General features: G+C 42.1%; 1 protein-coding gene across 1 annotated transcript in view; it reads right to left on the bottom strand.

Moving 5' to 3' along the window:
* Positions 1-26,806, bottom strand: part of b3gat2 (beta-1,3-glucuronyltransferase 2 (glucuronosyltransferase S)) — a 48,310-nt gene that overhangs the window by 10,104 nt on the left and 11,400 nt on the right. The window contains exon 2 of the mRNA XM_059982304.1: positions 1,441-1,585. Within this exon, the coding sequence (XP_059838287.1) occupies positions 1,441-1,585 (145 nt within the window). The remainder of the gene's footprint in view (positions 1-1,440; positions 1,586-26,806) is intronic.

A 26,806-nucleotide genomic window follows, 5' to 3' on the forward strand; every position in this document is an offset into this window, starting at 1 on the left:
TGGACAAAACTCAGGTAATGACCTGCTAAACCAGAGACCATTCTCAGATGAGTAGGTACTCATTACATAAAATGCCAGACGTACCAAAGAAGCGATTTGTAATCTCCTGGGACTCTGTCTGGGCCACCTCATTTAACTGCTTTGGACCAGTTAGAGTTGAAAGACACAAATCCATAAGGCTGGGTTGGGCAGAACCATGAAACAATGTTGGTTGTAGCCCTGTACAAGAACCAGTAAGAAGGTGACCCAGGTAGATCAGGTAACCTTGAGCCAATGGGATAAAGATCCACCAGTTCAACTGAGGAGAAATACAAGAATCAGGTGCTCCAAATGCACAGGAGCATTAACTCTCCAGCAACCAAAGAACAACCATCACAGATAGGAGGATCCCACAGACAAGTGGAGATTGGAACCTGTAGACTCCTTTCACGGGTAATACCTCGTCTCTTCATTGACTCTTCAAGGAAGGTCAGGGAATTCTAGTGGGTGTGCACACAGGTAGTTAGTTTGTGAACCCATGTGTTTTTTAATTGAGACAATAAAGGTTACATCAATACAGATTCTCTGTGGCTCACTGATAATTATTACAAGGGGTCGTTCTTGAAACACATTGCACCGGCACACCTCGACCCTCGAGTCAGTCTTGCCTCTGCTTGCCTCTTCATTGTTTGTGGTGAGCATTTACAATTCTTTTTTAATATATAGAAAATAGGATTATTGACAAAGTATTTTATTGTATTTCTTGCTTTGTGAATTCCCAGCAAGTTGTTACTTATCTTCAGTATCAGCATCTTAAATCGGATAGGATTTATAGAATTAAGCCATTGAAGGTTCACTTGTAGATCCAGCAATTCAGCAATTCTTCTAATTGGGTCATTATATTACTAACATAAAGATCATAAGACATAGGAACAGAATTAGGCCATTTTAGCCCACTGAGTCTGCTACGCCATTCTGTCGTGGCTGATATATTACCCCTCTCAATCCCATTCTCTTGCATTCTCCCTGTAACCTTTTATGCCCTTAAATATACCCAGTGACTCTGCCTCCACAGCTATCTGTGCCAATTAATAGAACCAATTTACCATCCTCTGGATGAAGAAATTATTCCTTATCTCTGTTCTTAAGAGATATCCTTGGACCAGAGGGTACAGTTTCACAATCCTGGACTTTCCTACGATTAGAGACATTCTCACCATGTCCACTCTATCTCGGCTTTTCAATATTCAGTAAGAGGAATCATGCTAGTATACTATTTGTGTGCACAAACTTCATTGGCTATTTCTAATATTAAATTGTCAATATTAAGCCAGAGTGCCAGGGGAAGAGTTAGCCAAAACCATTTCTCTGATACCAGTGAATGCAGAAAATAGGTATGAGCTTCAAACCAGAATGATCCACTGAACATTTTTAAACATAACGGAGCTGTTGTTTGCCTACCTGCCATATCGATGGCAAAGGGTCTGTCCGGTCTCCAGCCTGTATACCAGCCCACCACGTGGCCTTGTTCCACCAGTGGCCGCTCATACCGACGGCCCCCAGCCAATCCCACTGGCCAGACAGCCACCTTTTTGGTGAAACGCATCTAGAAAAGCACCAAGGCAAGCAAGTTATTAACCAGCAAGTGCAGGAATTGCCTTCACTAGCAGAAGGAGAGAATGATATAGCCAGATAATAACATTTTTCCTTTCCTCAGTTGTCCAAAAGGCTTTGGAACCATTCCCTACTTCTGAACACTCCTCTGGCAGGTGATACTGAGTCAATCCATATGTGATGCACATGGTTCAGCAACTGGTTGGTCAACATACTGCGTACATTCACATGCAGGGAGGTAATCACTAGCTTGCTCACATCCCTATTAAAGCCCTCCCTACCACTGAGCACACCTACAAGGAGCGCTGCCACAAGGAAGCAGCGTACATCAACAAGGACCTTGCCATCCAGACCATGTCCTCTTCTCGCTGCTGCCGTCAGGAAGGAGGTGCAGGAGACTTGGGTCCCACACCACCAGGTTCAAGTATGGTTATTACCATCTAATCATCAGGCTTCTGAAGCAGCCTGGATAATATCGCTCACCTCAACTCTGAAATGATTCCACAGCCTATGGACTTAATTTCCTATTATTTATTTACTTGTTTTGTTCTTGTCCTCTTTTGTTCTTTGTTTATTTGTCAATCTTTGTGATTGCATTGTAAGTTTTGTTCTGTAAATGGTGACATATACATGACCCTGGGCCTTTTATGCCTTGGCAAAGGCAATCAGGATATTCTGAAGGTATTGTTCAGACCGTGCTGTGATGGCGTTATCAACTGCACACTAAAGTTCCATGATAGTGGTGGTGGTGCTGGCCTTGAACTGCTGGAGGTTGAAATGATTGCTGTGCATTCTATGGATGGTTGAGATTCCCTGTGGCAGGTCTTGGCCAAAGAGGTGAGGGATGGGAGCAATAAAGGTGGCAAATAGGGCGGGCACAATGATGCAGTCCTGTTTATCAGTGAAGGGTTCTGATTCAACAATGCTATTTCTGAGTATATGCCATCATGCAATAGCCTCAATATCTGTAAGTACTTTTTGGGTCAGCTTTGTCTTGAACATATATGCCAGAGAGCTTGGCAGTCTATGTCAGGATTATGTTAGCCACCACCCAACTGCCACTTATCCAGCTCTCCATAAAAGTTGATGACATGGCCCTTGAACATCTAGACCACTCTATTCCATGTCAGCATTCACTCCTCAAAGACAGTTACCGATTCAGAGATATATCACTGCCTGGGTAGTGCTCATGGAGGTTCTGCAAGATTAAGGAAAAAAGCCCTTGAAGACCAGGTCCAAACAAAACTTTTGTTTCTTCCTACATTAGCGTGATGAGGCTACTTTCAGGGTGGAGGCACAACACTTCATATTCTGACTGGGTAGCACCCAAGAGTGGGCATGAATATTAATTTTGCTTTCTGGGAAAAACAATCTCCTCTCCCTCCCCTCTTCTTCTATTACCAACTCTAGCTTCTTACCTATTCTCACCTTACCCTGGTACCCCTCCACCTTCCCTTTCTCCTACTAGATTACTTTATCTCCACCCCCCTACCTTTCCCACCCAGCTGGCTTCACCTATCACCTTCTGCTATCCTTCTTCCCTCCCTCACCCCCCCTTTTAATTTTGGCATCTTCCCCCCAATCTTTTCCAGTCCTGAAAAAGGGTCTCGGCCCAAAGCATCGACTGTTTATTCATTTCCATAGATGCTGCCTGACATGCTATGTTCCTCCAGCATTTTTGTATCGTACTTTAGATTTTCAGCATCTGCAGAATTTCTTCTGTTTATAATCTCTGGCAAAGCTTGATTGTAAAAATAACTGGAACACCCAAAGATCTGACTAATGACAAAATGTAAAAAGACAGAACTGCCCCTTTAAGTAGTTAAGGGCTTTTTGGATGGAGAGGTGACAGCCACAACATTCTTTCATTATGCATGTGATACAAAAACTATTAAGTGACTTTCTCACATTCATATTAAATTTTAGTGAAGGAGGTTTTGAAGTTTGTGCATCTGGTTCTCATATTCAATACTGCTCATAGAGAGTGATTGTTAATCAGAACCATACAAAGAGTACAAGTATTAACAGAAACTATCATGTTAATTGTTTGTAAGCTTACATTTAAATTGTCTTTCCTACGTTACCATGAGGAGCTGAATCGTGGAGCAGTTGCAGCAGGTACCCGAGAGCCCTGGAACAATACCACCAAAGACCCTTATGAAAGATTGAGCATCAGCTGGAAGGACAAACACATAAACAAACTCCAGCACATTGGAGGAGGTCAACATGAAAAGCATCTCCACTACAATAAAGCAACAGCAATTCCGATTGATAGGTCATGTCGTCCAGTTGCCAAACTCTCATATTCCCAATCAGATCCTTCACTCCCAGTTGAAGGAAGGTCACCAGGCCCCTGGTGGGCAAAGGAAACACTTCAAACTGTAACATCAAAATCAGCCTGAAGAAATTCAACATTACATCTAAAGACTGGGAAGATACTGCACTCAGTAGATACACCTGGAGGAAATTTGTTCAAGAGGGAGGTGTAATACACAAGAGCACCCTGGAGAACGTGGCATCTGCGAAAGCAGAGACTGAACAACCAGATTACCTACATTATACCAGGTTTTCTTTTTTGCAACGTTCTCTGTAAACTCTAGACTGTTGTGCGTGAAAATCCCAGGAAATCAGCGATTTCTGACATGCTCAAACCACCCTTTCTGGTATCAACAATCATTCCACAGTCGAAGTCACCTGGGTCATATTTCTTCCCCATTCTGATGAACGACAACTGACCATGTCTGCATCTTTTAATGCATTGAGTTGCCACTACATGATCGGCTGATTAAATATTTACGAGCAGGTGGACAGGTGTACCAGATGGTTGAGTAAGGACAGCCAGTGCAGTTGGTTAAAAACAAGGGTGTGCTTAACCAAGCATGATTAAACTCTTGATACATGGATCTTCACAAATTCTCTCACGGCAGCCTGTCACAAAGACAGAAAGCAATGAGAGGTGAAAAAATGGTGTTTTCCAGAACTTCTGTTTCAGTGAAGTAGCCAGCATAATCAAAAACCCCACCCACACTGGGCATTCTTTCCCCTCCCCTCTTCCATCAGGCTGAAGATACAAAAGCCTGAGTGTATGTACCTCCAGGCTCAAGGACAGCTTCTATGGCCCTGTTATAAGACTATTGAATAGTCCCTGCTAAGGTGGTGTCTTGACCTCATGATCTACTTCATTGTGATCTTGCACCTTCATGACAATCTGCACTGTACTTCCTCTGTAACTGTGACACTTTATTCTGCATTCTGTTGTCGTTTTACTCTGTACTACCTCAATGCACTGATGTAATGAATTGATCTGTTTGAACTGTATATAAGGCAAGTTGTTTTTAGAAGATACTGTTTTTTTTAAGAAAATGGGCCATCGTTTCAATAGAGTGCAGAGCAAAGCAAGTTTCGCACTGCCATGTGTTGTTCTGCAGTTTGTTCAGAAAGCTATTAAAATTCCAGCTCATCTTTCAGATATGAGCTGGGAATACATGAAATGCAGTAGCAGCTGCCTGCTGACACATTGATTGCTTCAAAAGTTGTTTTAGTTCCCTCAAAAATTCTGCAGGCTTGCCAAGTGTCATTCACAATAGATGAAAAGTATCACATAGTTTCATACAAATTGTTTAGGAAACTAGCAATCTGGAGTATCACTCTGGTTTTAAATTTCACTCCTAACTACTCCCTTATGTTTACCAATTCTCACTAGCTTTTATCAAAGGAGCCATGAAAAGAACACTACATTGGAGAAACTAGTAGGATATCTCACATTCCTCACATTAATGATCCTTTGGTGGGCACAATCCCAAGGCAGCTCTGGATAATTCTGGATTTGCATCCTAAAGCACCAACTTCTTCCTCTTTTAGAAAGTTCCTTAAAACCTTCAACTTTGACCAGACTTTGGGTCCTCTGATCAGACATCTCCAGCTGTGACTGGTCTCACATTGGTCACAAGTTGTTGATGTGCACCTTCCAGAGTATTCAAGAAGCTTTAGTGTCTGAACCAAGGTCTTCCAGATTGCTTGGAGGAGCAAGTAGATGAGCCACACGTGAACATGTCACTATCTTCGTGGCTCTCCATGGCACTGCCACCCATGATGATCAATAGATATCATATGAGCATGGGAAGGGCTTGTCTAGAAGCAATGCTATTCAGGAAACCTTCCTTCTACAAGATGTCTTTCCCGGCTACTAAGTTTTGCTAACAGTGCTTCTTGTTAACTCAGGGTTGAAAGTCAACAACTGATGTCTCAGATAACAAAAATACTTAACAGGAAAGAACATTTTTAAAAATGCCTTGTGTTTTAACCTCAGTGTTACTAGATATGTTTGGGCTTCAGATTCCTGAAAACCTAATTCAATGTTCTTTAATGAAAACTTGTAAGATATTTTGTTGCACTGACAAGCACAGTGAGAGAAGCAGCAAGCCTGCCCAAGGCAACACTGGCAATATGCCGACAAGTTCAACCAGCAAATCATTCAGCCCACCCAAAGACTAGGCCTTTTGAAGCACCTGAAATGGTAAAAACGAGGGTAAAAAAAACAACCGGACACGAGGAAATCTGCAGATGCTGGAAATTCAAGTAACACACACAAAATGCTGGTGGAACGCAGTAGGCCAGGCAGCATCTATAGGAAGTACAGTCGACATTTCAGACTTTGACCCTTCGTCAGGACGAACTGAAAGAGATAGTAAGAGATTTCCCTCCCCCTCTTGTCTTCTCCTATCATTTCAAATCTCCCCCTCCTCCACTCAAAGCTCTTACTATCTCTTCTCTCAGTTAGTCCTGACAAAGGGTCTCAGCCCGAAACGTCGACTATACTTCTCCCTATAGATGCTGCCTGGCCTGCTGCGTTCTACCAGCATTTTGTGTGTGTTGGTAAAAAAACCAAGTTAATGGAAATAATGTCAGAGATTTCACTTCAAACCTTCTCAATCCTAACCAAAATAGGGAAGGAGATAAACTAACTGGTTGTAACTAGCAGAAAAGATAAGGTGTAACCAGTGGACAACAAAAGAGTATACAAACCAGGAGCAGGAGTGGGCTGTTCACCTTCTTCCACTACTTAATAAGATCATGATTTATTAAAGATCACATCAATTCCACATTTCCATCTACTTGCAGTAAACCTTCACACTGTTGCTTATCAATATTTGCCTTTAAGTAAATTAAATGAGATCAGTACTGCACAGATATAGACTCAAAGTTCTGCATAACTGAAGTATAACCTCTCTGATTTTATGTCCCTCTCAATAATCAATAATATTGTTAGCAAACACGAGGAAATCTGCAGATGCTGGAAATTCAAGCAACACACACCAAATGCTGGTGGAACACAGCAGACCAGGCAGCGTCTATAGGGAGAAGTGCTGTCAACGTTTATTATTATTGGCTTCCCTTTTGACTTGCAGTATTATGTACTGTAGGATTCTGATGTTTTAACCCAAGGTTCTTCCAGAAGTTAGGAAAGAGACACAAAACTTGTTGCTTCATGATCATTTTATTAAGGGTTTATAAAACAAATGAAAAATTAAAATGGACAGTAAAAGGGAGCAGGAGCCAGTAGCAGAAGGCAGAAAAAAGAATAAAAGAGAAAGAGACTAAGATGGCGCTGCCTTTATATTTCATTGAAAAGGAACATTCCATTCAATCACAATTAACGGTCCACCAATAAGGTAACCCTTATTCAAATAATACAGTACCAAGAGAACCTTTAGAACTTTCCAGAATTATACCAATGTAACCTCCAGAGGACACACTTAATAACTGCATACAGTATCACAACATAAGTAAAATAAGAACTACTTAAAATACAAACAGATAATTGTTAATCTGCAAAGAAAATAACAATTACCCAGTCAGATCCAGCAATTTCCCCTTTGAATCCAAAGGACACATTTAGAATAATTCCATCTTGGACATTCAGAGGCAGAAAAACTTATGGCATCTATGTTAAATATAAAATAATCAAAATCTATCTAAGTTTTGAAATATAATAAGGTATATATTCTTCAAAGTATTCATAGGATTATATCATGGCTAGAAATATAGAAACATAGAAAATCTACAGCACAATACAGGCACTTTGGCCCACAAAGCTGTGCCGAACATGTCCCTACCTCAGAACTACCTAGGCTTTACCCATAGCCCTGTGTTTTTCTAAGCTCCTTGTAGCCATTCAGGAGTCTCTTAAAAGACCCTATCGTATTCATTTCTACCACCATCGCCAGCAGCCCATTCCACATTCTCACCACTTTCTGTGTAAAAAACTTACCCGACACCTCCTCTGTACCTACTTCCAAGCACCTTAAAACTGTGCCTCTCATGTTAGCCATTTCAGCCCTGGGAAAAAGCCTCTGACTATTCACACGATCAATGTCCCTCATTATCTTTAACACCTCTATCAGGTCACCTCTCATCCTTCGTCGCTCCAAGGAGAAAAGGTCGAGTTCACTCAACCTATTCTCCTAAGGCATACTCCCCAATCCAGGCAACATCCTTGTAAATCTCCTCTGCACTCTTTCTATAGTTTCCACATCCTTCCTCTGGTGAGGTGACCAGAATTGAGCACAGTACTCCAAGTGGGGTCTGACCAGGGTCCTATATAGCTGTAACATCACCTCTCGGCTCTTGAATTCAATACCATGGTTGATGAACCCCAATGCACCATATGCTTTCTTAACCACAGAATCAACCTGCGCAGCAACTTTGAGTGTCCAATGGACCTAAGATCTCTGATCCTCCACACTGCTAAGAGTCTTACCATTAATACTATTTTCTGCCATCATATTTGACCTACCAAAATGAACCACCTTACACTTATCTGGGTTGAACTCCATCTGCCATTTCTCAGCCCTATCAATGTCCTGCTGTAACCTCTGACAGCCCTCCACACTACCCACAACACCCCCAACCTTTGTGTCATTAGCAAATTTACTGACCCATCCCTCCATTTCTTCATCCAGGTCATTTATAAAAATCACGAAGAGTAATGGTCCCAGAATAGATCCCTGCGGCACTCCACTGGTTACTGATCTCCATGCAGAATATGACCTGTCTACAACCACTCTTTGCCTTCTGTTGGCAAGCCAGCTCTGGATCCACAAAGCAATGTCCGCTTGAATCCCATGCCTCCTTACTTTCTCAATAAGCCTTGCATGGGGTACCTTATCAAATGCCTTGCTGAAATCCATATACACTATTTATACAGCACTTTGATTGTGCTGTATGGTGAGCTCTCCACTGGCCACCACTGTGACGGGGGGGGGGGGGGGGCACTGAAGAAAAGGTACAAGGACTCTCTGAAGAAATAGTGCCTGTCACATTGACCATTGCCAGTGGTCTACTCTAGCTTCTGATCGCGGGGTCTGGCAACACACCGTTCACCAGTCTGTCTCCTCCTCTGAGGATGCACACAGGGCTGGCCTTGAGGACAAAAGGAGAAGGAGGAATAACCGCGACACAGCAGCACCAAACCCAGAACAGCCGCTGCGGCTGGGTCTGCCTGTCCCGTATTGGCCTCATCAGCCACCAGGGAGCCCACAGCAAACGTGGGCAGCCCCCGTCCTAAATCTTCATTCGCGAAGCCAAACCATGATGATGATTACTCTACCTTCATCAACGTGTTTAGTCACATCCTCAAAAAATTAAATCAGGCTTGTAAGGCATGACTTACCTTTGACAAAGCCATACTGACTATTCCTAATCAAATTATGTCCCTCCAGATGTTCATAAATCCTGCCTCTCAGGATATTCTCCATCAACTTACTAAACACTGAAGTAAGACTCACTGGTCTATAATTTCCTGGGCTATCTCTACTCTCTTTCTTGAAAAAGGGAAATACATCTGCAGCCCTCCAATCCTCCGGAACCTCCCCCGTCCCCATTGATGATGCAAAGATCATTACCAGAGGCTGAGCAATCTCCTCCCTCACCTCCCACAGTAGCCTGGGGTACATCTCGTCCAGTCCTGGAGACGTATCCAACTTAATGCTTTCCAAAAGCTCCAGCACATCCTCTTTCTTAATGTCTCTATGCTCAAGCTTTTCAATCCAATGTAAGGCATCCCTACGATCACCAAGATCCTTTTCCGTAGTGAATACTGAAGCAAAGTACTCATTAAGTACCTTTGCTATATCCTCCAGTTCCATACATACTTTTCCACTGTCACACTTGATTGGTCCTATTCTCTCATATCTTATCCTCTTGCTCTTCACATACTTGTAGAGTGCCTTGGGGTTTTCTTTAATCCTGCTTGCCAAGGCCTTCTCATGGCCCCTTCTGGCTCTCCTAATTTCATTCTTAAACTCCTTCCTGCTAGCCCTATAATCTTCTAGATCTCTGTCATTACCTAGTTTTTTTGAACCTTTCATAAGCTCTTCTTCTTGACTAGATTTTCAACAGCCTTTGTGCACCACTGTTCCTGTACCCTACCATCCTTGCCCTGTCTTATCGGAACATACCTATGCAGAACACCATGCAAATATCCCCTGAACATCTGCCACATTTCTGCCAGAAAATTTCCCTGAGAACATCTGTTCCCAATTTATGCTTCCAAGTTCCTGCCTGATAGCCTCATATTTCCCCTTACTCCAACTATACACTTTCCTGGAAGAGGCCTACAGAGTCTCACAGCTACCTAGACTATTCCTCCTCCCACCCTGTCTCCTTTCTCTCAATTCCTCCACCTCCGCCGCATCTGCTCTCAGGATGAGGCCTTTCATTCTAGGACAAAGGAGATGTCTTCCTTTTTTAAAGAAAGGGGCTTCCCTTTGTCCACTATCAACTCTGCCCTCCATCGTATTTCACGCACCTCTGCCCTCACCCCATCCCCCCGCCAGCCCACCAGGGATAGAGCCCCCCGGTCCTTATCTATCACCCTACCAGCCTACAGATCCAACGTATAATCCTCCGTAACTTCCGCCACCTCCTACGGGATCCCACCACCAGCCACTCTCGGCTTTCCGCAGGGATCACTCCCTACGTGACTCCCTTGTCCATTCATCTCCCTCATCCCTCCCCACCGACCTCCCTCCAGGCACTTATCCCTGCAAGCGGAAGAAGTGCAACACCTGCCCCCACACTTCTTCCCTCACCACCATCCCAGGCCCCCGACAGTCCTTTCAGGTGAGGCACTTCACCTGCGTGTCAACTGGGGTGATATACTGTATCTGGTGCTCCCAATGTAGCCATTTATACACTGGGGAGACCCGCCGCAGACTGGGAGACCATTTTGCCGAACACCGGCGCTCAGTCCTCCAGCAGTGGCGGGATCTCCCTGTGGCCACACACTTCAATTCCACAGACCACTCCTACTCCGACATGTCTGTCCATGGCCTCCTCTACCATCAAGATGAGGCCACATGCAGGTCGATGGAACAATACCTTATCTCCTGCTTAGGTAGCCTCCCACCTGCCGGCATGAACATTCAACTCACAGACCTCCGTTGATACCCCTGCCCCCCCTTACCCTATCCCTATCTATAATTTTAGTCTGGTTCTCTTCCTCTTTCCCCCCCTCTCACTATAATCTCCCCCCAGCCCTATCTTTCTTTCTCTTATTTCCCATAATTCTCCACCTTCCTCCTAGCCCATTTCCCTTCAGCTTATCACTTCCCAGCTCTCTACTTCATCCCTCCCCCCACTTCTTATCCCCCCTCGACCATCCCATGTTACTTCACTCCTGATGAAGGATTTCGGCCCGAAATGTCGTCACTACCTCCTCCCATAGATGCTGTCTGGCCTGCTGAGTTCTGCCAGCATTTGTGTTTTTATACACTTTCCTGACTTGTCTGTTCCTATCCCTCTCCAATGCTATGGTAAAGGAGAAAGAATTGTGATCATTATCTCCAAAATGCTCTCCTACTGACAGACTGACACCTGACCAGGTTCATTTCCCAATACCAGATCAAGTACAGCCTCTCCTCTTGTAGGCTTACCTACATATTGTGTCAGGAAACCTACCTGAACACATCTAATAAACACAACCCCATCTAAAACTCTTGCTCTGAGGAGAATATTTGGGAAATTAAAGTTTGCCACCACAACAACCCTGTTATTACTACACCTTTCCAGAATCTGTCTTCCTATCTGCTCCTCAACTGCCCTGTTACTCCTCGGTGGTCTATAAACAACACTCAGTAGAGTTATTGACCCCTTCCTGTCTCTAACTTCCACCCAGAGAGGCTCATAAACAGACAGGGTAAACTATTTACCTGAATCAGGGATTTTAAATGCAGATACAGTACACAATCTTTAAAGATTGAAACATTTGCAGTTGTTCTTCATTAAGAGTTACCGGTTGTCTGAGCATTCACTGCCTTTCAGCAGATTGATGAGTGGTTGGGCAATAATTGATGGATCTGTCATTAGAGAGTTTAGCTTGTCAATGCATTGATTAGCAATGGTTTAGCTTGTCAGTGCATTGATTAGCAATGGTTTAGCTTGTCAATGCATTGATTAGCAATGGTTTAGCTTGTCAGTGCATTGATTAGCAATGAACTCACCTTCAGTCCTGCATGCCTTCACTCCCTTGGGCTTTATTGAAACAAGCTGTAACACTGCAAAACTGGTGGCCAACCACTTTAATTCCTCTCCCCATTTCTGTTCCAACATGTTGGTCCATGACCTCCTCTTTTGCAAACATGAGACCACTCTCAGCATGGAGGAGTAACACAACATATTCCATCTGGTTAGGCTCCAATCTGATGGCATAAACACTGATTTCTCCTGCCCGTAATATTTCTCTTTTTTTCCATTACCCCACCGATTCCCTCTTCTTTCATTCCCCACTTGGCTTCTTACCTCTTCTCCTCATCTGCCTATTACCTCCCCTCGGCATGAAATGTCGACTGTTCATTCATTTTCATTGATGCTGCTTGACCTGCTGAGTTCCTTCAGCATTTTGCATGTTACTTGTAGCACAGCTGTCAATCTTGTTTCATTACTGTCATCCTCACTTGAGGCACTAGGGGTCACTGTAGCATCAATGTCTTGTAATTCTTTGGCGTTCGAATGGTGTTGCTCTGTCCAGGATCTGTTCAACATCGGGGGTATTTCCCAGGGTGGAACTTCAGACATTGCATCACTGTCAGAATCACTATAAGCATCAGTAGCAAGAATGGCCACTTGATCCCTGTTCAGTTTCTACATATTGTTTCTGTTTGCTTCTGAGCTGCGCACAATGCACTTCGATTGAATTACTGCGTTGTGCAGAGATTTGCTCTTTCGACATTTTTCTGTCTCTATCATGCTGTTTCTGTATTTTATCACAAACCAAGTTTCTTTCGATTAGTAAAAGTCTTTACTCAACACATAAACTTTTTAACTTGCTTGTATATTTGATCAAATGGACCATGTGGTCTTATCTCAAAATCACTAGCAGTCAGTATAGGTTTTACCTTTCGCTCAGCCATTTTCTGAATTTCAATAAACTTGAAATTGCTTGTAAATATCATCTGAACTTTTTAAATTTTCTCAAACTGAGATGTTTTATTCAGCTAAGAGCTCTTATTAGGTTTGAAGATTTTAGCCATTGTTTTGATTCAATCTTAATTTATCTGTACTTTATATTACTTTAACCACAATTTTGAAGTATAAATTGATTGTAACTGAAATTTTAAGTTTCCTCTGTGCTTCACTAGCTTGTATGTATTTAAGTTTTCACATGCACTCTACTAGCTTATATGCATTTCATTTTTCTTAATCTATACTCTGCTACTTGTTCTTTTAAAAAAATTTTGATGCTCTATAGGCCTGCATATTTAGTCTGTACTCTACTGGTTTGCATTTCTTTTTTACAGATCTGTTTTTTTTAAAATAACAATGCAGTATTTCCTTTAATCCAGAACAAGTTTTTCTCTCAGACAAATTGGGACTGATGAAGATCTTACCCTTTTTGTGGTAGGCTAAAAAATCTACTTTGTCTGCAATTGTTCCAAGTCCTTAAACTGCAAAATATCCTGCCGCTGATTATACCAATTATTGAATTCTTATGTTTTAATCCAAGGTTCTTTCAGAAGTCAGGAAAGAGGCACAAAACATGTTCCTTCACTAATAATTTATTAAGCATAGATAAAACAAAGGAAAGATTGAAACAGTAAAATGGAGCTGAAGCTAGTTTCAGAAGGCAGAACAAAAACTAAAAGGCAAAGAGACTAAGACGGCACTGCCTCATAATCAGCTATTTTTATACGCCACAAGGAAAATTTTATTCAAATTCCTGGATAAGAGTCAACCAATGAGATAGCCCTTATTCAAATAAGCTTCCAGAACTTTCCAGAATTATACCAATGTAACCATGAGGGTACACATTGAACACCTGCATATCGATACTGTGGCCACTCAGTATATTAAACTGCTACATCTATATAAGAGCTACTTAAAATAAAAGCAGATAATTAAGTGTAAGAACTGCAAAGAAAGTAACAATTAAACAGTTGGATACAACAGCAGTCTGTTAGATTCTCCTGTTTTCAACATTCTGCAGTCTCTCACTTATGTAATATGCTTTTTTTGCATAGATGGATAAATTCACATTTCCCCACATCATTGCCTGTTCAGTTAATCTATCTGTATCCATGATGTGGTGCATATGGGCTCTTAGAAGACATCCAACAAACTGCCAGAGAAGTTTACACCGCCCCAATAGGTCTACAGCTGTTGCAAATTCACTGGCTCTCCACTTGGCCTTCAGCCACCTGGACAACAGCAACATCTACACCCAGTGGCCACTTAGTCAGGTATCTCCTGTACCTAGTAAGTTCAAGTTTATTTTCATTCAACCTGACACATAAATACAGCTAAACATCATTCTTCAGGGACCAAGGTGCAAAACACAGTCCATATATCACATACAGCTCATAAAATAATATTAACACTATAATATTAACAGATAAAAAAGTATCCTGTAGATGTACAAGCTGACATAAAGTACCCATACACGTACAACATATAATTAAATATTTATCAGTATTATTGCTACTGGCAATGTCATAAATAATGTGTGCTGGGTGGTAGCAGAGTGTTCAGCAGTCTTACTGCCTGGGGGAAGAAGCTGGTAGAAATGACTATAGGATCGCACGGTTATTCAAGTTACTGTCAGATTACTGTCAGTTACTGCCTTTCTGTCAGATTGAACTAGTCTTTCCATTCTCCTCTGACCTTTCTCATTAACAAGGCCTTTCACCCACAGAAAAGGTGTCTTCTTGTCTCTTGCACCATTCTGTGTAAACTCTAGAGAACTATGTGTGAAAATCCCAGAAGTTTCTGAGATATTCAAACCATCCCATCTGGCACCAACAATAATTCCACAGTCAAAGATCACATGTTTTCCCCATTCTAATGTTTGGTCTGAACAACAACTGAACCCTCTTTACCATGTCTGTATACCTTTATGCTTTAAGTGGCTGCCACATGATTAGCTTATTAGATATTTGCTTTAGTGAGCAGGTGTACTGAATAAAGTGGCCACTGAGTGCATGTTAGGCTGCTACTTTTGATTGCAGTTCAGCACTCAACACCATCATCCCCTCAGTACTTATCAATAAACTTCAAAACCTGGGCGGATGTATCTCCCTCTGCACCTGGATCCTTGACTTCCTCATTAGAAGACCACAGTCAGTGCGGATCAGAAATAACATTTCCTCCTCACTTACAATCAACGCAGGTGCACTTCAAGGATACGTGCTTAGCCCCTGCTCCACTTGCTCTACACCCCTGACTGTGGGGCCAGGCACAACTCTAACATCATTTACAAATTCAATGATCTTGGCAGAATCTCAGATGGTGAAGAAGAGATGTACAGGAGTGAGATAGGTCACCAGGTTGTGGTATTGCAAGATAGTGGACTTCAGGAAGGGGGAAAGCCGAGGGAACCTGCACAAGTACTCATCGGGGGGTGGGGTGGGGGTATCAGCATTGGAAAAGGAGAGCAGTTTCAAGTTCCTGGGTGCCAACATCTCTATCCTGGGCCCAACATATTGGTGCAATTATGAAGAAGGCACGCTAGCTTCATTCAGAGTTTGAGAAGATTCATTCAGTCCTGTGTGAGATTTATACCTGTATCTAGGATGTCTAAGACTTTTGTGCTGTACTGTTTGTCACAAGAAACTCTAGCATCTAACTGGTTGCATCACCGTCTGGTATGGAAAGGACAATTCACAGGATCAGAAAAAGCTGCAAACGGTTGTAATCTCAGCCAGCTCCCTTATGGAGGCTAGCCTCCCCATCTTTGAGGACATCTTCAAAAGGCAATGCCTCAAAAAGGTGACATCCATTATATTGTTAAAGGACTTCGACAACCCAGGACATAACGTCATCTCATTATTACCATCGAGCAGGAGGTAAAGAAGCCTGAAGATACGTGCAATGATTTAGGCACAACTTCTTCTCCTCTGTCATCAGATTTCTGAATGATCCATGAACATTACCTCATTATTTTCACTCTCTTTTTGTATTACTTCTTTATTTTACATATTGTAGCATATGCATTGCACTGTACTGCTGCCGCAAACAGCAAATTTCATGGCATACGTCAATGAAAATAAACCTGATTCTGCATTAAACAGAATCAGTGCACATCAAATTACAGGCAATATATATGCATTTCCCTTTCACTTTAAATGCACTTGCTTGACATTTCTGTCCCGGAAAGAGTATCCTTGAAAGAGTATCAATTGTATATATACCTCTCATAATTTGATGTACTTTAATGAGGTACCCTCATACTTCATGCTGCAGAGAAACAACCCAAGTTTGGCCAACCTCTCCATTTAGCTAAATACTCTCTAATCCAGGCAATATCCTTATTAACCTCTTCTGCATTCCCCCTAAAGCCTCCACATCCTTCTGTAATGAGGTGACCAGAACAGCACGTTATAGTCCAAGTGTGACCTAACTAAAGTTTTTATACAACTACATTATGATGTGCCTACTTTCATAATTAATGCTCCAACCTATCAAGGCAAGAATGCCATCCACCTCCTTTACCATGCTATCCAGTTGTAAAGCCACTTTGAGATCTATGGATTTGCACCCCTTGATCCTTTTACCTTTTATTGTTTACTTTCTTCTTATATTTGACATCACAAAGCACATTATGTGTTTACTGCAAGGGGCTGGAGTTTTAAAATAGGTAAGTATTGTGCACAACTTTGGCTCTCTAATGAAAAATAATGATAATATTACAGGCAGTGCAAAAGGGAATTCACCAGACAAAATCCTGAGATGAGAGGACGGTCCTATCATATTATTTATGAATTTGGCTCTGTATTCCTAGGAATTTAGAAAAATGAAACAAATAAGATACCAAGGAGGTATGACAGCATAGATATCAACATTTTACCACCAGCAGGAAAGTCTTGACTTGGTTATATGGGTGATCATTTAAAAGTGGGCTATGTGAGAATTTGCTTATGCAAATTATGAGAATCCCCAAAATTATCCACCAAAGGTGATTATGGACAATAGATTAAAGGAAGTATTTAAGGAGAAAGTAGTTAAATGTCTGAAAGATCAGGATATAGAGGGCCTTGTGGAACTGGAGGAGCTGAGGCCTAGGGCAGATCAGCCATGATCACAGTGAATGGCAAGACATGATCGAAGGGCTGGGCTGCCTAATCTGTACTCATTTTTTGTGTGTTATGGTCTTTGAATTTTTTCTTCTCAGTTTGTATTCTTTGAAATTGAAAACTTAATTCAAGGGAAGGAAGGGACTAACTTGAAGAGCCTCTGGCATAATCTTTCCTGGGGACGGTTACAGAGAACTGGACAATAATGGCCTCATACCCTGAATTTAAAAGTTAAACCAAATAATTACTGGCCAGCCAGACCAATAGACGACATTCTGAATCAACAATTCAGCATTAAAGGAAAGGGCATTTAGAAAAAAAATGTATTCATGAATGAGAGCATGGATAGATTAAAAACACAGATGTTTGATTAACTTTCTGGCTCTCTTTGATATTGTAATGAAGGCATTTATGAGGGTAATTGTTAACACTGTATGAATGTTCAAATGATGTTTGATTAACGAAATAGATGGCATGAAATTTTAATGATGGTAGCAACAGTGAAAATGTGGACATGACTCCCAAAGGAAAAGAAAGCAGTACAGTATATGGTTGTTCTTCAGATTGAGAAGAGTTATATAATATGAAACTGCACTTCATCCTATCACAAGGGGCTGGTATTGACATCAAAATGCAAAGTTAATGTCAGTATAAGAGCTCACTGACAAAGTGAAGGATAGACAAACTATGGCCATTGAAGACTATGTAGGGAAGTGAGAAGCTACATATTTTAGCAAGAGCAATGAAGCGAAAAGAAAATCCAGTTTATAGGAAGCAGGTACATAAGGATTCCAAAGAACTCTGAGGAACAGGTAGACCCGTCAAGGCAGCAATATTAGAGAGAGGAAAATTAATGAGATTCTGTAGAAGGAGATTCAGGGGTATAATAAAAAACAGTTTCTAAATTCAATAAATGGACTCAAACAGTTTAGGGTTGCAATGTGTGGGTGAAAGGATGGCAGGGCTTCAATGGTCAAAACAGTCATTTGTATCAGCAAAAAACTAAGCTGTCCAGAGCTGCAACTCATCAATAACTAGCTTGTTAAATATGGTTTTAAACCAATAAGATATTGAATATAACACAGAGGCCAACTCTTGAAAGAAATATCAAGGGTGTAGGGACTCACAGTAATTTGAGTAAAAGTAAGTAGATTAAAAACAGGGACAGAAACTTAAACTGTTAACATTGGCAACTAAAGTCACGTCCTTGAATCATTACAGATGCTGTGAATGAGCAAACGTCTTTCAAAACAAGATGAACATCACAAAATAGGGTTTTATTTGGTGGCTTTTACTGAGATTTTAATGAGTGGTTAGGGCAACCTCAGTATTGGTTCATTCTGTGATCTGGACCAGACAAGAGAACCAAGCCACGTGTTACGATGTAGCAGTGCCGACTCAACAGCTCACCAACAGAAATAAGGATATTGCAATTTGGCAGAGCCCTCAGATAATGAGGAAACTGGACGATATACCACAAATAGTAGTGACAGAATGATTTGAGGAAACATGTTAAATAACAAGGGTTTGTTCTTGCAGATGAACAAGGGTTTTCAAGAACAAATAGGCCAAAGTCAACATGGCTTCCTCCAGGGGGAACCTTGCCTAACAAATTGATTGAAATTCCTTGAGGAAATAACAAGCAGGATAGACAAAGGAGAGTCAGTGGATTTTGTTTACCTGGATTTTCAGAAAGCTTTTGACAAAGTGCCACACATGAGGCTGCTAAACAAGATAAGAGCCCATAATATTACAGCAAAGATACCAGCCTGGATAGAAATTTGGCTAACTGGCAGGAGGCAAAGAGTGGGAATAGAGGGAGCCTTTTCTGGATAGCTGCTGGTGACTCGCGGTGCTCTGCAGGGGTTGGTGTTGGAACTGCTTTTTTTTTTACATAATATCTCAATGATTTCAATTACAGAATTGATGGCTTTGTGGCTAATTTTGTGGATGATACACAGATAGGTGGACAGGCAGGTAGTGTTGAGGAAGAAGGGTGCCTGCAGAAGGACTTGGATAAATTGGTAAATGGGCAAAGAAATAACGAATGGAATCCAGTGTAGGGAACTGTATGGTCATGCATGTTGGTACAAGAAATAAAGACATAAAATATTTTCTAAAAAGGGTGAAAATTCAAAAATCAGAAGTGCAAAGGGCTTTGGGAATCCCCGTGCAGGATTCCCTAATGGTTAACTTACAGGTTGAGTCGGTGGTGAGGAAAGCAAATGCAATGGTAGCATTCATTTTGAGAGGACTAGAATATAAAAGCAAACTGTAATGTTGAGGCTTAATAAGGCATTGGTCAGACCACACATGGAGCATTGTCAGCAGATTTGGGCCCCTTATCTAAGAAACTTTTCATGAGGAATCTGGTCTATCCATCACTGTGCATGTACCACTGAGAGTGCATAGCAAAGCACAGTACACCAGTGTAAATGGATTACTCATCATTGTATATAAGTGGGGTAATATGACTGATCCTAATAACAAAGTGCTTGACGTAACCAATAAATGAGTTCAAGGACCAGTCAATGTGAATATCAAGCAAACAGACCTGTTCTTCAAAGTGAACAAAATCACAGAAGATAAAGACCCAAATCAGTGGTCCTGCTGGGGGTTGGTCTGGTTGTATAATGTGCTGACAGATCTCCTCACACCATACAAGTTGGAAGCTGCATTGTAGAAAGATTACCTCACTCCAAAACTGTTACCGTAAACGTGGGACAAGGAACCAGAAGTAAGGCAATGTATGTGTGGTAAACTATGTATACCTGTCTGGACAAGCCCCTCTGCTGACTGCTCCTGTGGCTCCTCCCACAGACCCCTGTATAAAGGCGATTAGAGGCACTGCTCCCCTCTGTCTCCGAGATGCTGTGCTCAGTTTTGCTGCTAATAAAAGCCTATCGTTCGCCCCCCCGTCTCCGAGAGTTATTGATGATGCATCAGTATGAAGGCAGGGTAAAGTCAAGATGGTGCTAAATGGCAACTCATTTGTTTGCATCTTTGGAAACAGCTTTATTTCTCTATTTGATATCTTTTTTTTTCTTTTCCTTTTCCTTTTGAAGACCCTGACCTGAGTTCTGCTCTGACTTTGGATCTTTGTGGGAATGGGACCAGCTCTCAGGGCCTCACGACCGGCCACTTTTGATATCCCAAGGACGTGGCCTGGAAGGCTAGTGTGCCGTCAGGGCTCTGGGATGTTGTGGCTCTGGAGACGTACTGATTCTCAGCCAGTGCCCCTGACTGCAGCACCGCGGGAGAACACGGAACATCGGGAGCAGTGGGCTAGCTGCTGTGGGTTGAGTGTCTGAAGAGCTGAGCCTTTTTGGTGCTGACTCTCTGGGTGCAGAGTTTGGAAAAAAGCGACACAACTGACATTTAATATCATAAATCGGCAAGTTGTTTGTTGTGTCTCCACTCTCACTGTAAAACAGGGACACCTCTTTTTCCTTTATTTGGGAGAGAGAGAGCCTGTGGTATGTTGAATTACTGGTTTTTGGGGTACTCCAAGTTGTGTCCTCAATGATGCTTTGCTGCACACTTGAGTGCTCAGTGGAGGGTACTGATGCTTTTTTGCGGTGGGGGGTGCAGGGTGGTGTTCATTGTTTTGCTGCTGCTTGTGTATGGGAGGGGTTTGGGGTTCTAATATTTTAACTGGCATTCATTCTTTGGGGCATTCCTCTGCTTTAGCGGATGCCTGCAGAGAAAAAGAATTTCAGGATATATGTTGTATACATTTCTCTGACATTAAATGTACCTACTGAAACCTATTAAAGAACCTTGCCTTGCAATTTAAGTACCTTTGTAGAACATACCTTACTCTGCTGTGAACAGGACATAAATAAATTCTGACAAAACCATTAAACAATCTGACATTGGTGTGTGGAGACAAATGGCATTTCAAAAGGTGACCACCACAAGTGACTTGTACATAGTCAGAGTGACAGAAAAAAATCCAAGACTGCTAATGCATCAAAGATTATGAGGAGAAGGCAGGGGAATGGGGTGGAGAGGGATAATAGATCAGCCATAATTGAATGGCAGAGCAGACTCAATGGGCTGAATGGCCTAATTCTGTTCCATTGTCTTATGGTAAACCAAGTCCAAAGCACACAGTCTAAAAGTGGGCCATCATTGTGGTAGCTGTCACTCTCCACAGGCCTGTCAGCTTACAACAATTAAGGGTCCATTTGCCAAAGCAAGGTCATATTCCAGTGGCTTATAGATCGAGGGTTAAAACACTAATAAACACAGCTTTTCTGTCAATGGACAATGGAGAGGAAGACTTTACAGTTTGGCAGTTCATTCAGACATAACTAACAGGGATTGTACAGCATCTATATCAGAAGCAGCAATGATAGATAGATTTGAGTAAAAATATTAAATAACAGGCAGTGCATTGACATGGAAATGGATAGTTCTGCAGGCAACAGGATAATGAACATATGTTCAACCAGGCACTATTGGCAGAAATGGAGACACAGTGGCTGTAGATGCTGAAATTTGGAGCAAGGAAAAAAAAAGTTGCAGGAGTAAGATGCTGCCAGTTGGACAGCAGCTGTGGAGGGAGGACAGTCAACATTTCCAGTTGATGCCTTTCATTTGGACTGAAAGACAATATGAAGGGGTGAAGGGAAGAGATGGAGCTAGAGCCGGGTGACAGGTGGATCCAGGTGAGAAGGGGTAAAAGGCACATGCAGGAAGAAGAGCAGAAATAGTGACAGAGGCTGGGAGGTGATAGGTGGAGACATCCAAGAGCTGCAGATGATGGAAACTGAAAGGAAAGAAAGTGGCACCGTGGAAACAGATAAGGAAAGTAGAGTGGCAAAAGAGAACAGAAGGGTATCTGGTGAGAGAAACATGTGTGTTATCGACAGATGGAATGCAAGAGCAGGGATAGAATCCCAGTGATTTCAGGTAACCAGCTCTCTCCCCCATTCTACAGTTCCTACTGCCACTTTGCCCCCCTTTTACCAACCTACATTAAGCATGGAAGTTGGTGCGGATAATTACAGCTCCTACTTTCTGGGTTCAATCCTGACCTCCAGTGCTATGTAGAGTTTACACATTCTTATGTAACCCCATGGGTTTTGTTAGGTACTGCAGTTTGCACCCATCTCCAAGACATGTGATTTGGTAGATTAATTGGTCACTAATTTATTGGTCTCGGGGTGGAGGAACAACACGTTATATTTCATCTGTGTAGCTTTCAACCTGATGGCATAAATTTTGACGACTCCTGGTTAAAAAATTCCCACCCCCTCTCCTCTTCTTCCACTCCCCCCTCTAGCCCCTTACCTCTTCTCACTTGCCTCTCAGCAACCCCTCACCCCTCCTTCTTCCCTTTCTCCTATCAGATTTCTTCACCTCCAGTCCTTTACCTTTCCTACTCCTTTGGCTTCACCTATCACCTTTTAGCTATCCTCCTGCCCCTCTCCCCACCTTTTCAATCTGTCATCTTCTCCCTTCCTTTCTAGTTCTGAAGGCTCTTGATCTGAAACATCAAATGTTTATTCATTTCCATAGTCGCTGCCTGACCTGCTGAGTTCCTCCAGCAGTGTGCGTGTGCGTGTGCGTGTGCGTGTGCGTGTGCGTGTGCGTGTGCGTGTGCGTGTGCGTGTGCGTGTGTGTGCGCGCTGCTTTGGATTTCCAGCATCTGCAGAATTTCTTGTGTTGATAATTCCACTTGCTGTGTAGGTGGATCGTAGAATCTCAGGGGAAGTTAATGGAGATTTAGGGAGAACGAAATAGAATTAATGCAGGATTGCTCAGCCTGCGTTTGATGGGCCATAAGGCCCATTCCTATTTGTATAACTAGTGCTACAAGTTAGCACAAATCGATAGGGTGGTTAAGAAGGTGTGCAAGTGTGCTGGCTTTCATCAGTTGGGCTATGGAGTTCCAGAGGCACGAGGTGATGTTGCAACTCTATAAAACACTCATTGGACCTCACTTGGAATATTAAGTCCAGTTCTGATCACCTTATTATAGAAAAGATGTAGAAGCTTTAGAGAGGGAGCAGAGGAGATTTACCAGGTTGTTGCCTGGATTGAAGAGCATTTCTGATGAGGACAGGTTGAGAGTGCTGGGATTTTCCTCTTTGGAGAGAAGGAGAATGAAAGGTGACTTGATAGATCTTGATGAGATAATAAGTGGACAGTATAGAGTGTAACAATTCTGAAGTTAAAGCTTGTCTTGGTGAATGATCACAAGCTTTTTCCCCTGGGTGGCAGAATCTAAAACCAGAGGGCCTAGATTTAAGGTGAGCGGGTATGTTTTAAAAAGAGTCTCGATGGGTGAAAATTTCCATATGGAGGGTGATGAGTAGTGGAGCGTACTGCCAGAAAAAATGGTTGTGAAATAAGCATTTTTAAAAGACATCTGGACAATTCAATGCACAAAGTGATATAGGCTGAATGCAGGTAAATGGAACTAGCTCAGAGCAGCATCTCAGTCAGCAGCAATGAGTTGGGTTGAAGAGCCTGTTTCTGTGCTGTATAACTAATTCTATGAGTAACCACGATTGAGACATCATTAGGTTGTCATCACAACCTACCTACTTCACTAATGTTCCTCAGGGAAAGCTCCCAGCTGAACCAGTATAGCCTCTATGTAACTCCAGACTTCTGTCAGTTCAGGGATAAATAGGGATCAAAGTTCAAAGTAAATTTATTACCAAAGAACAGATATGGTGTCACCAAATACAACCCTGAGATTCATTTTCTTGTGGTCATATTCAATAAATCTATAGAATAATAACCAATAATCTATTATTCTGAGCACCAAACGAGAGTGGCTTCCAGCTGGATGGCGAAATCTGGGCCTAGAGCGAGTCGCTGGCAGTGTGGTCTAGGCCCCAACCCCTTCGTAGTAACCGGATTCTAGTGCGAGGTACGATGTGCTGTTTAGACAATTTAAACACTGACCCAGATCAGAGGCAAGAGCCAATTTTGCTCGCTGTCTGCAATGTTCACTTCTCTTCTGGGCACCAGAGTCCTTTGCTGTCCATTGTTTGGTCAATTTAAACACCAGCCTAGATAGACTGAAAAGACAGGGTGTCGGGGTCTGAGGCGAGAGCCAATTTTGCTTGCTCTCCTCAATGGTCACTCTTCTCTCCATGGTGCTGAGGACATGAAAACTGCCCTGGCTGCTGGGCTCTGTGCCCGCGAATATGATGTACTGATAAGTGAGATTTTGGGCTTACTCCAGGATTCTGATCAGAGGACTCAATTTGGTATGGAATATTGTTGTTGACTTCAACTGTTAGCATGATTTGTGTTTTTCTTCCCCCTCTTGCGTGTCGGGAGTTGGTCTTTTTATGTTTTTTCTTTAATTGGGTTCTTTTGGGTTCCTTGCTTTGTCAGCTATCTTTAAGCAAACAAATCTCAAGGTTGTATAATTTATAATGTATAATGTACTTTAAATGTTTGAATAACAAAATCAATGAATGATCGCCAAACTGGAGCATTCAGCCAGCATGCAGAAGACAATGAACTGAAAATACGAAAAGAAGAAACAATATTAATAAATAAAGTAATAAATATCAAGAATATGAGATGAAGAGTCCTTGCAAGTTAGCCCATTGGTTGTGGGAACTTTTCAATGATGGGGCAAGTGGACTTGGTGGTGTGAGTTCTGAGGCTCCTGTACCTTCTTCCTGATGACAGCAGCAAGACCTCAGTGTGTCCTGGATGGTAAAGTCCCTGGTGATGGATACTGCTTTCCTATGACAACGCTTCGTGTTGATGTGGTCAGTGGTGGGGAGGGCTTTACCTACGATGGACTGGGCCATATCCATTTTCCATGCAAGGGTGTTAGTGTTTCCATACCAGGCTGTGCTGCAGTCAGTATATGACAGAAGTTTGTCAAAGTTGCAGGTGTCATGCTGAATCTCCACAAACTCCTAAGGTGCTGCAGTGCTTTCTTCATAATTCCACTTGTGTGCTGGTCCCTGGACAGGTCCTCCAAAATAATAACACTGTGGAATTTAACATTGTTGACCCTCTCTACCTCTGGTCCTCCCATGAAAACTGGGTCATGGACCTCTGGTTTCCTTCAACCTGAGGTCAATAATTAGTTCTTTGGTCTTGTTGACATCGAGTAATGTTTGTTGTATTTGCACTACTCAACCAGATTTTCAATCTCCCTCCTCCATGCTGATTCATCACCACCTTAAGCAAAGACATAGCAAAAGCAAAAGCATCCTGTGAATGAATTGTAGTTGTTTAAGGACATTATCCTGCAAATAAATCAATACGTCTTGTAGATATCTGCTGATAAAAAAAAAGGAGAAAGGATCCAGCCCACAAGTCAGCATGGATTGAATTTTAAACACAAAATGGGCAAAACAAGAGGTGGGAGTAGTTTAGAAGATTAACTGCATTAATCAGGGGGCACACCAGCAAATGTTAGGATCACAGTACAAGCTAGGCTACAATCACACGGGAGATCAATCTTCTTGTAGATAAGCCAAACTGACAAAAGTAGTTTGGGGTAGGAGGAGTTCACAAAATGCACTCAAGACAATTTTCTAAAATGTTAAGTTCATCACACAGCTGGAGTACAGGCTACTTTAGGATCTAGTTTAGTTTAATGACTCAGGGTTAATTAGTAATCAAATTGTAATGGATCTTTAGGGAAGATGTGATCATAACATGACAGAATAACACATTGGATTTTAGAGTGAATTGCTCAAATCCCAAAATAAGATCTTAAATTGAAACAGATCCAATTACAGAACTACAGCAGCAAGTTAAGATCATAGAACAGTACAGCACACAAACAGGCCCATGATGATGTTCCAAACTAATTAAACTAATTTCACTTAATTAAATTAATCCCTTCTGCCTACACATGGTCCATATCTCTTCATTCTCTGCAAACATATGTACCTATCTAAGGACCTCTTAAATGACTCCACTGTATCTGACTCTTCCACCATCCTTGGCAGTGCATTCCAGGCACTCACCACTTCACTGCATTTTCTTTCAACTTTTCCTCTTATTTTAAATGCATACCCTCTAGTATTAGGCATTTCAAACCTGGGAAATGGCTACTGATTGCTTAATATATCTATGCCTCTCTTAATCTTATACATCTCCATCAGATCAACCATCAACAGCTGCCACTTTGAAGAGTAAAAAAAAATCACAAGTTTGCCCATCTACATTTAACAGGAAATGCTCTCTAATCCAGGCAGTATCTTAGTAAACCACTTCAACGCCTTCCACATCCTTCCGACAGGAAACTAGATCTGAATGCTATACTTCAAATGCAGCTTAACTCGACTTTTATAAAGTTATAACATGACTTCTTGGTTCTTGAACCCACTGCCTTGACTAATAAGCAAGTCATCCACTTTCTTTACAAACCTATTGACTCCTCCAACTCTATGGACTTGGACCCCAAGGTCCCTCTACATGTGTTTTTCTCTCCACAGATGCTGCATAGCCCATGACTATTCTGGAATTCTCTGTTTTAATTTCAGATTTCTGCAGATTATGATGCCATTCTATCTTAGAGATCTGCAGCAGAAATTGGAGAAATAGTGTACAGAGTCCACATTGAACCACAGATGGTTTTAGGACACCGAAACTCAGGAAGAAGCCAGATCGAGTTTCTCTGATTCCCCCAAAATGATCCCAGACAA

This window comes from Hypanus sabinus, chromosome 10, assembly GCF_030144855.1.
Source record: "Hypanus sabinus isolate sHypSab1 chromosome 10, sHypSab1.hap1, whole genome shotgun sequence".
Classification (NCBI taxonomy): Eukaryota; Metazoa; Chordata; class Chondrichthyes; order Myliobatiformes; family Dasyatidae; genus Hypanus; species Hypanus sabinus.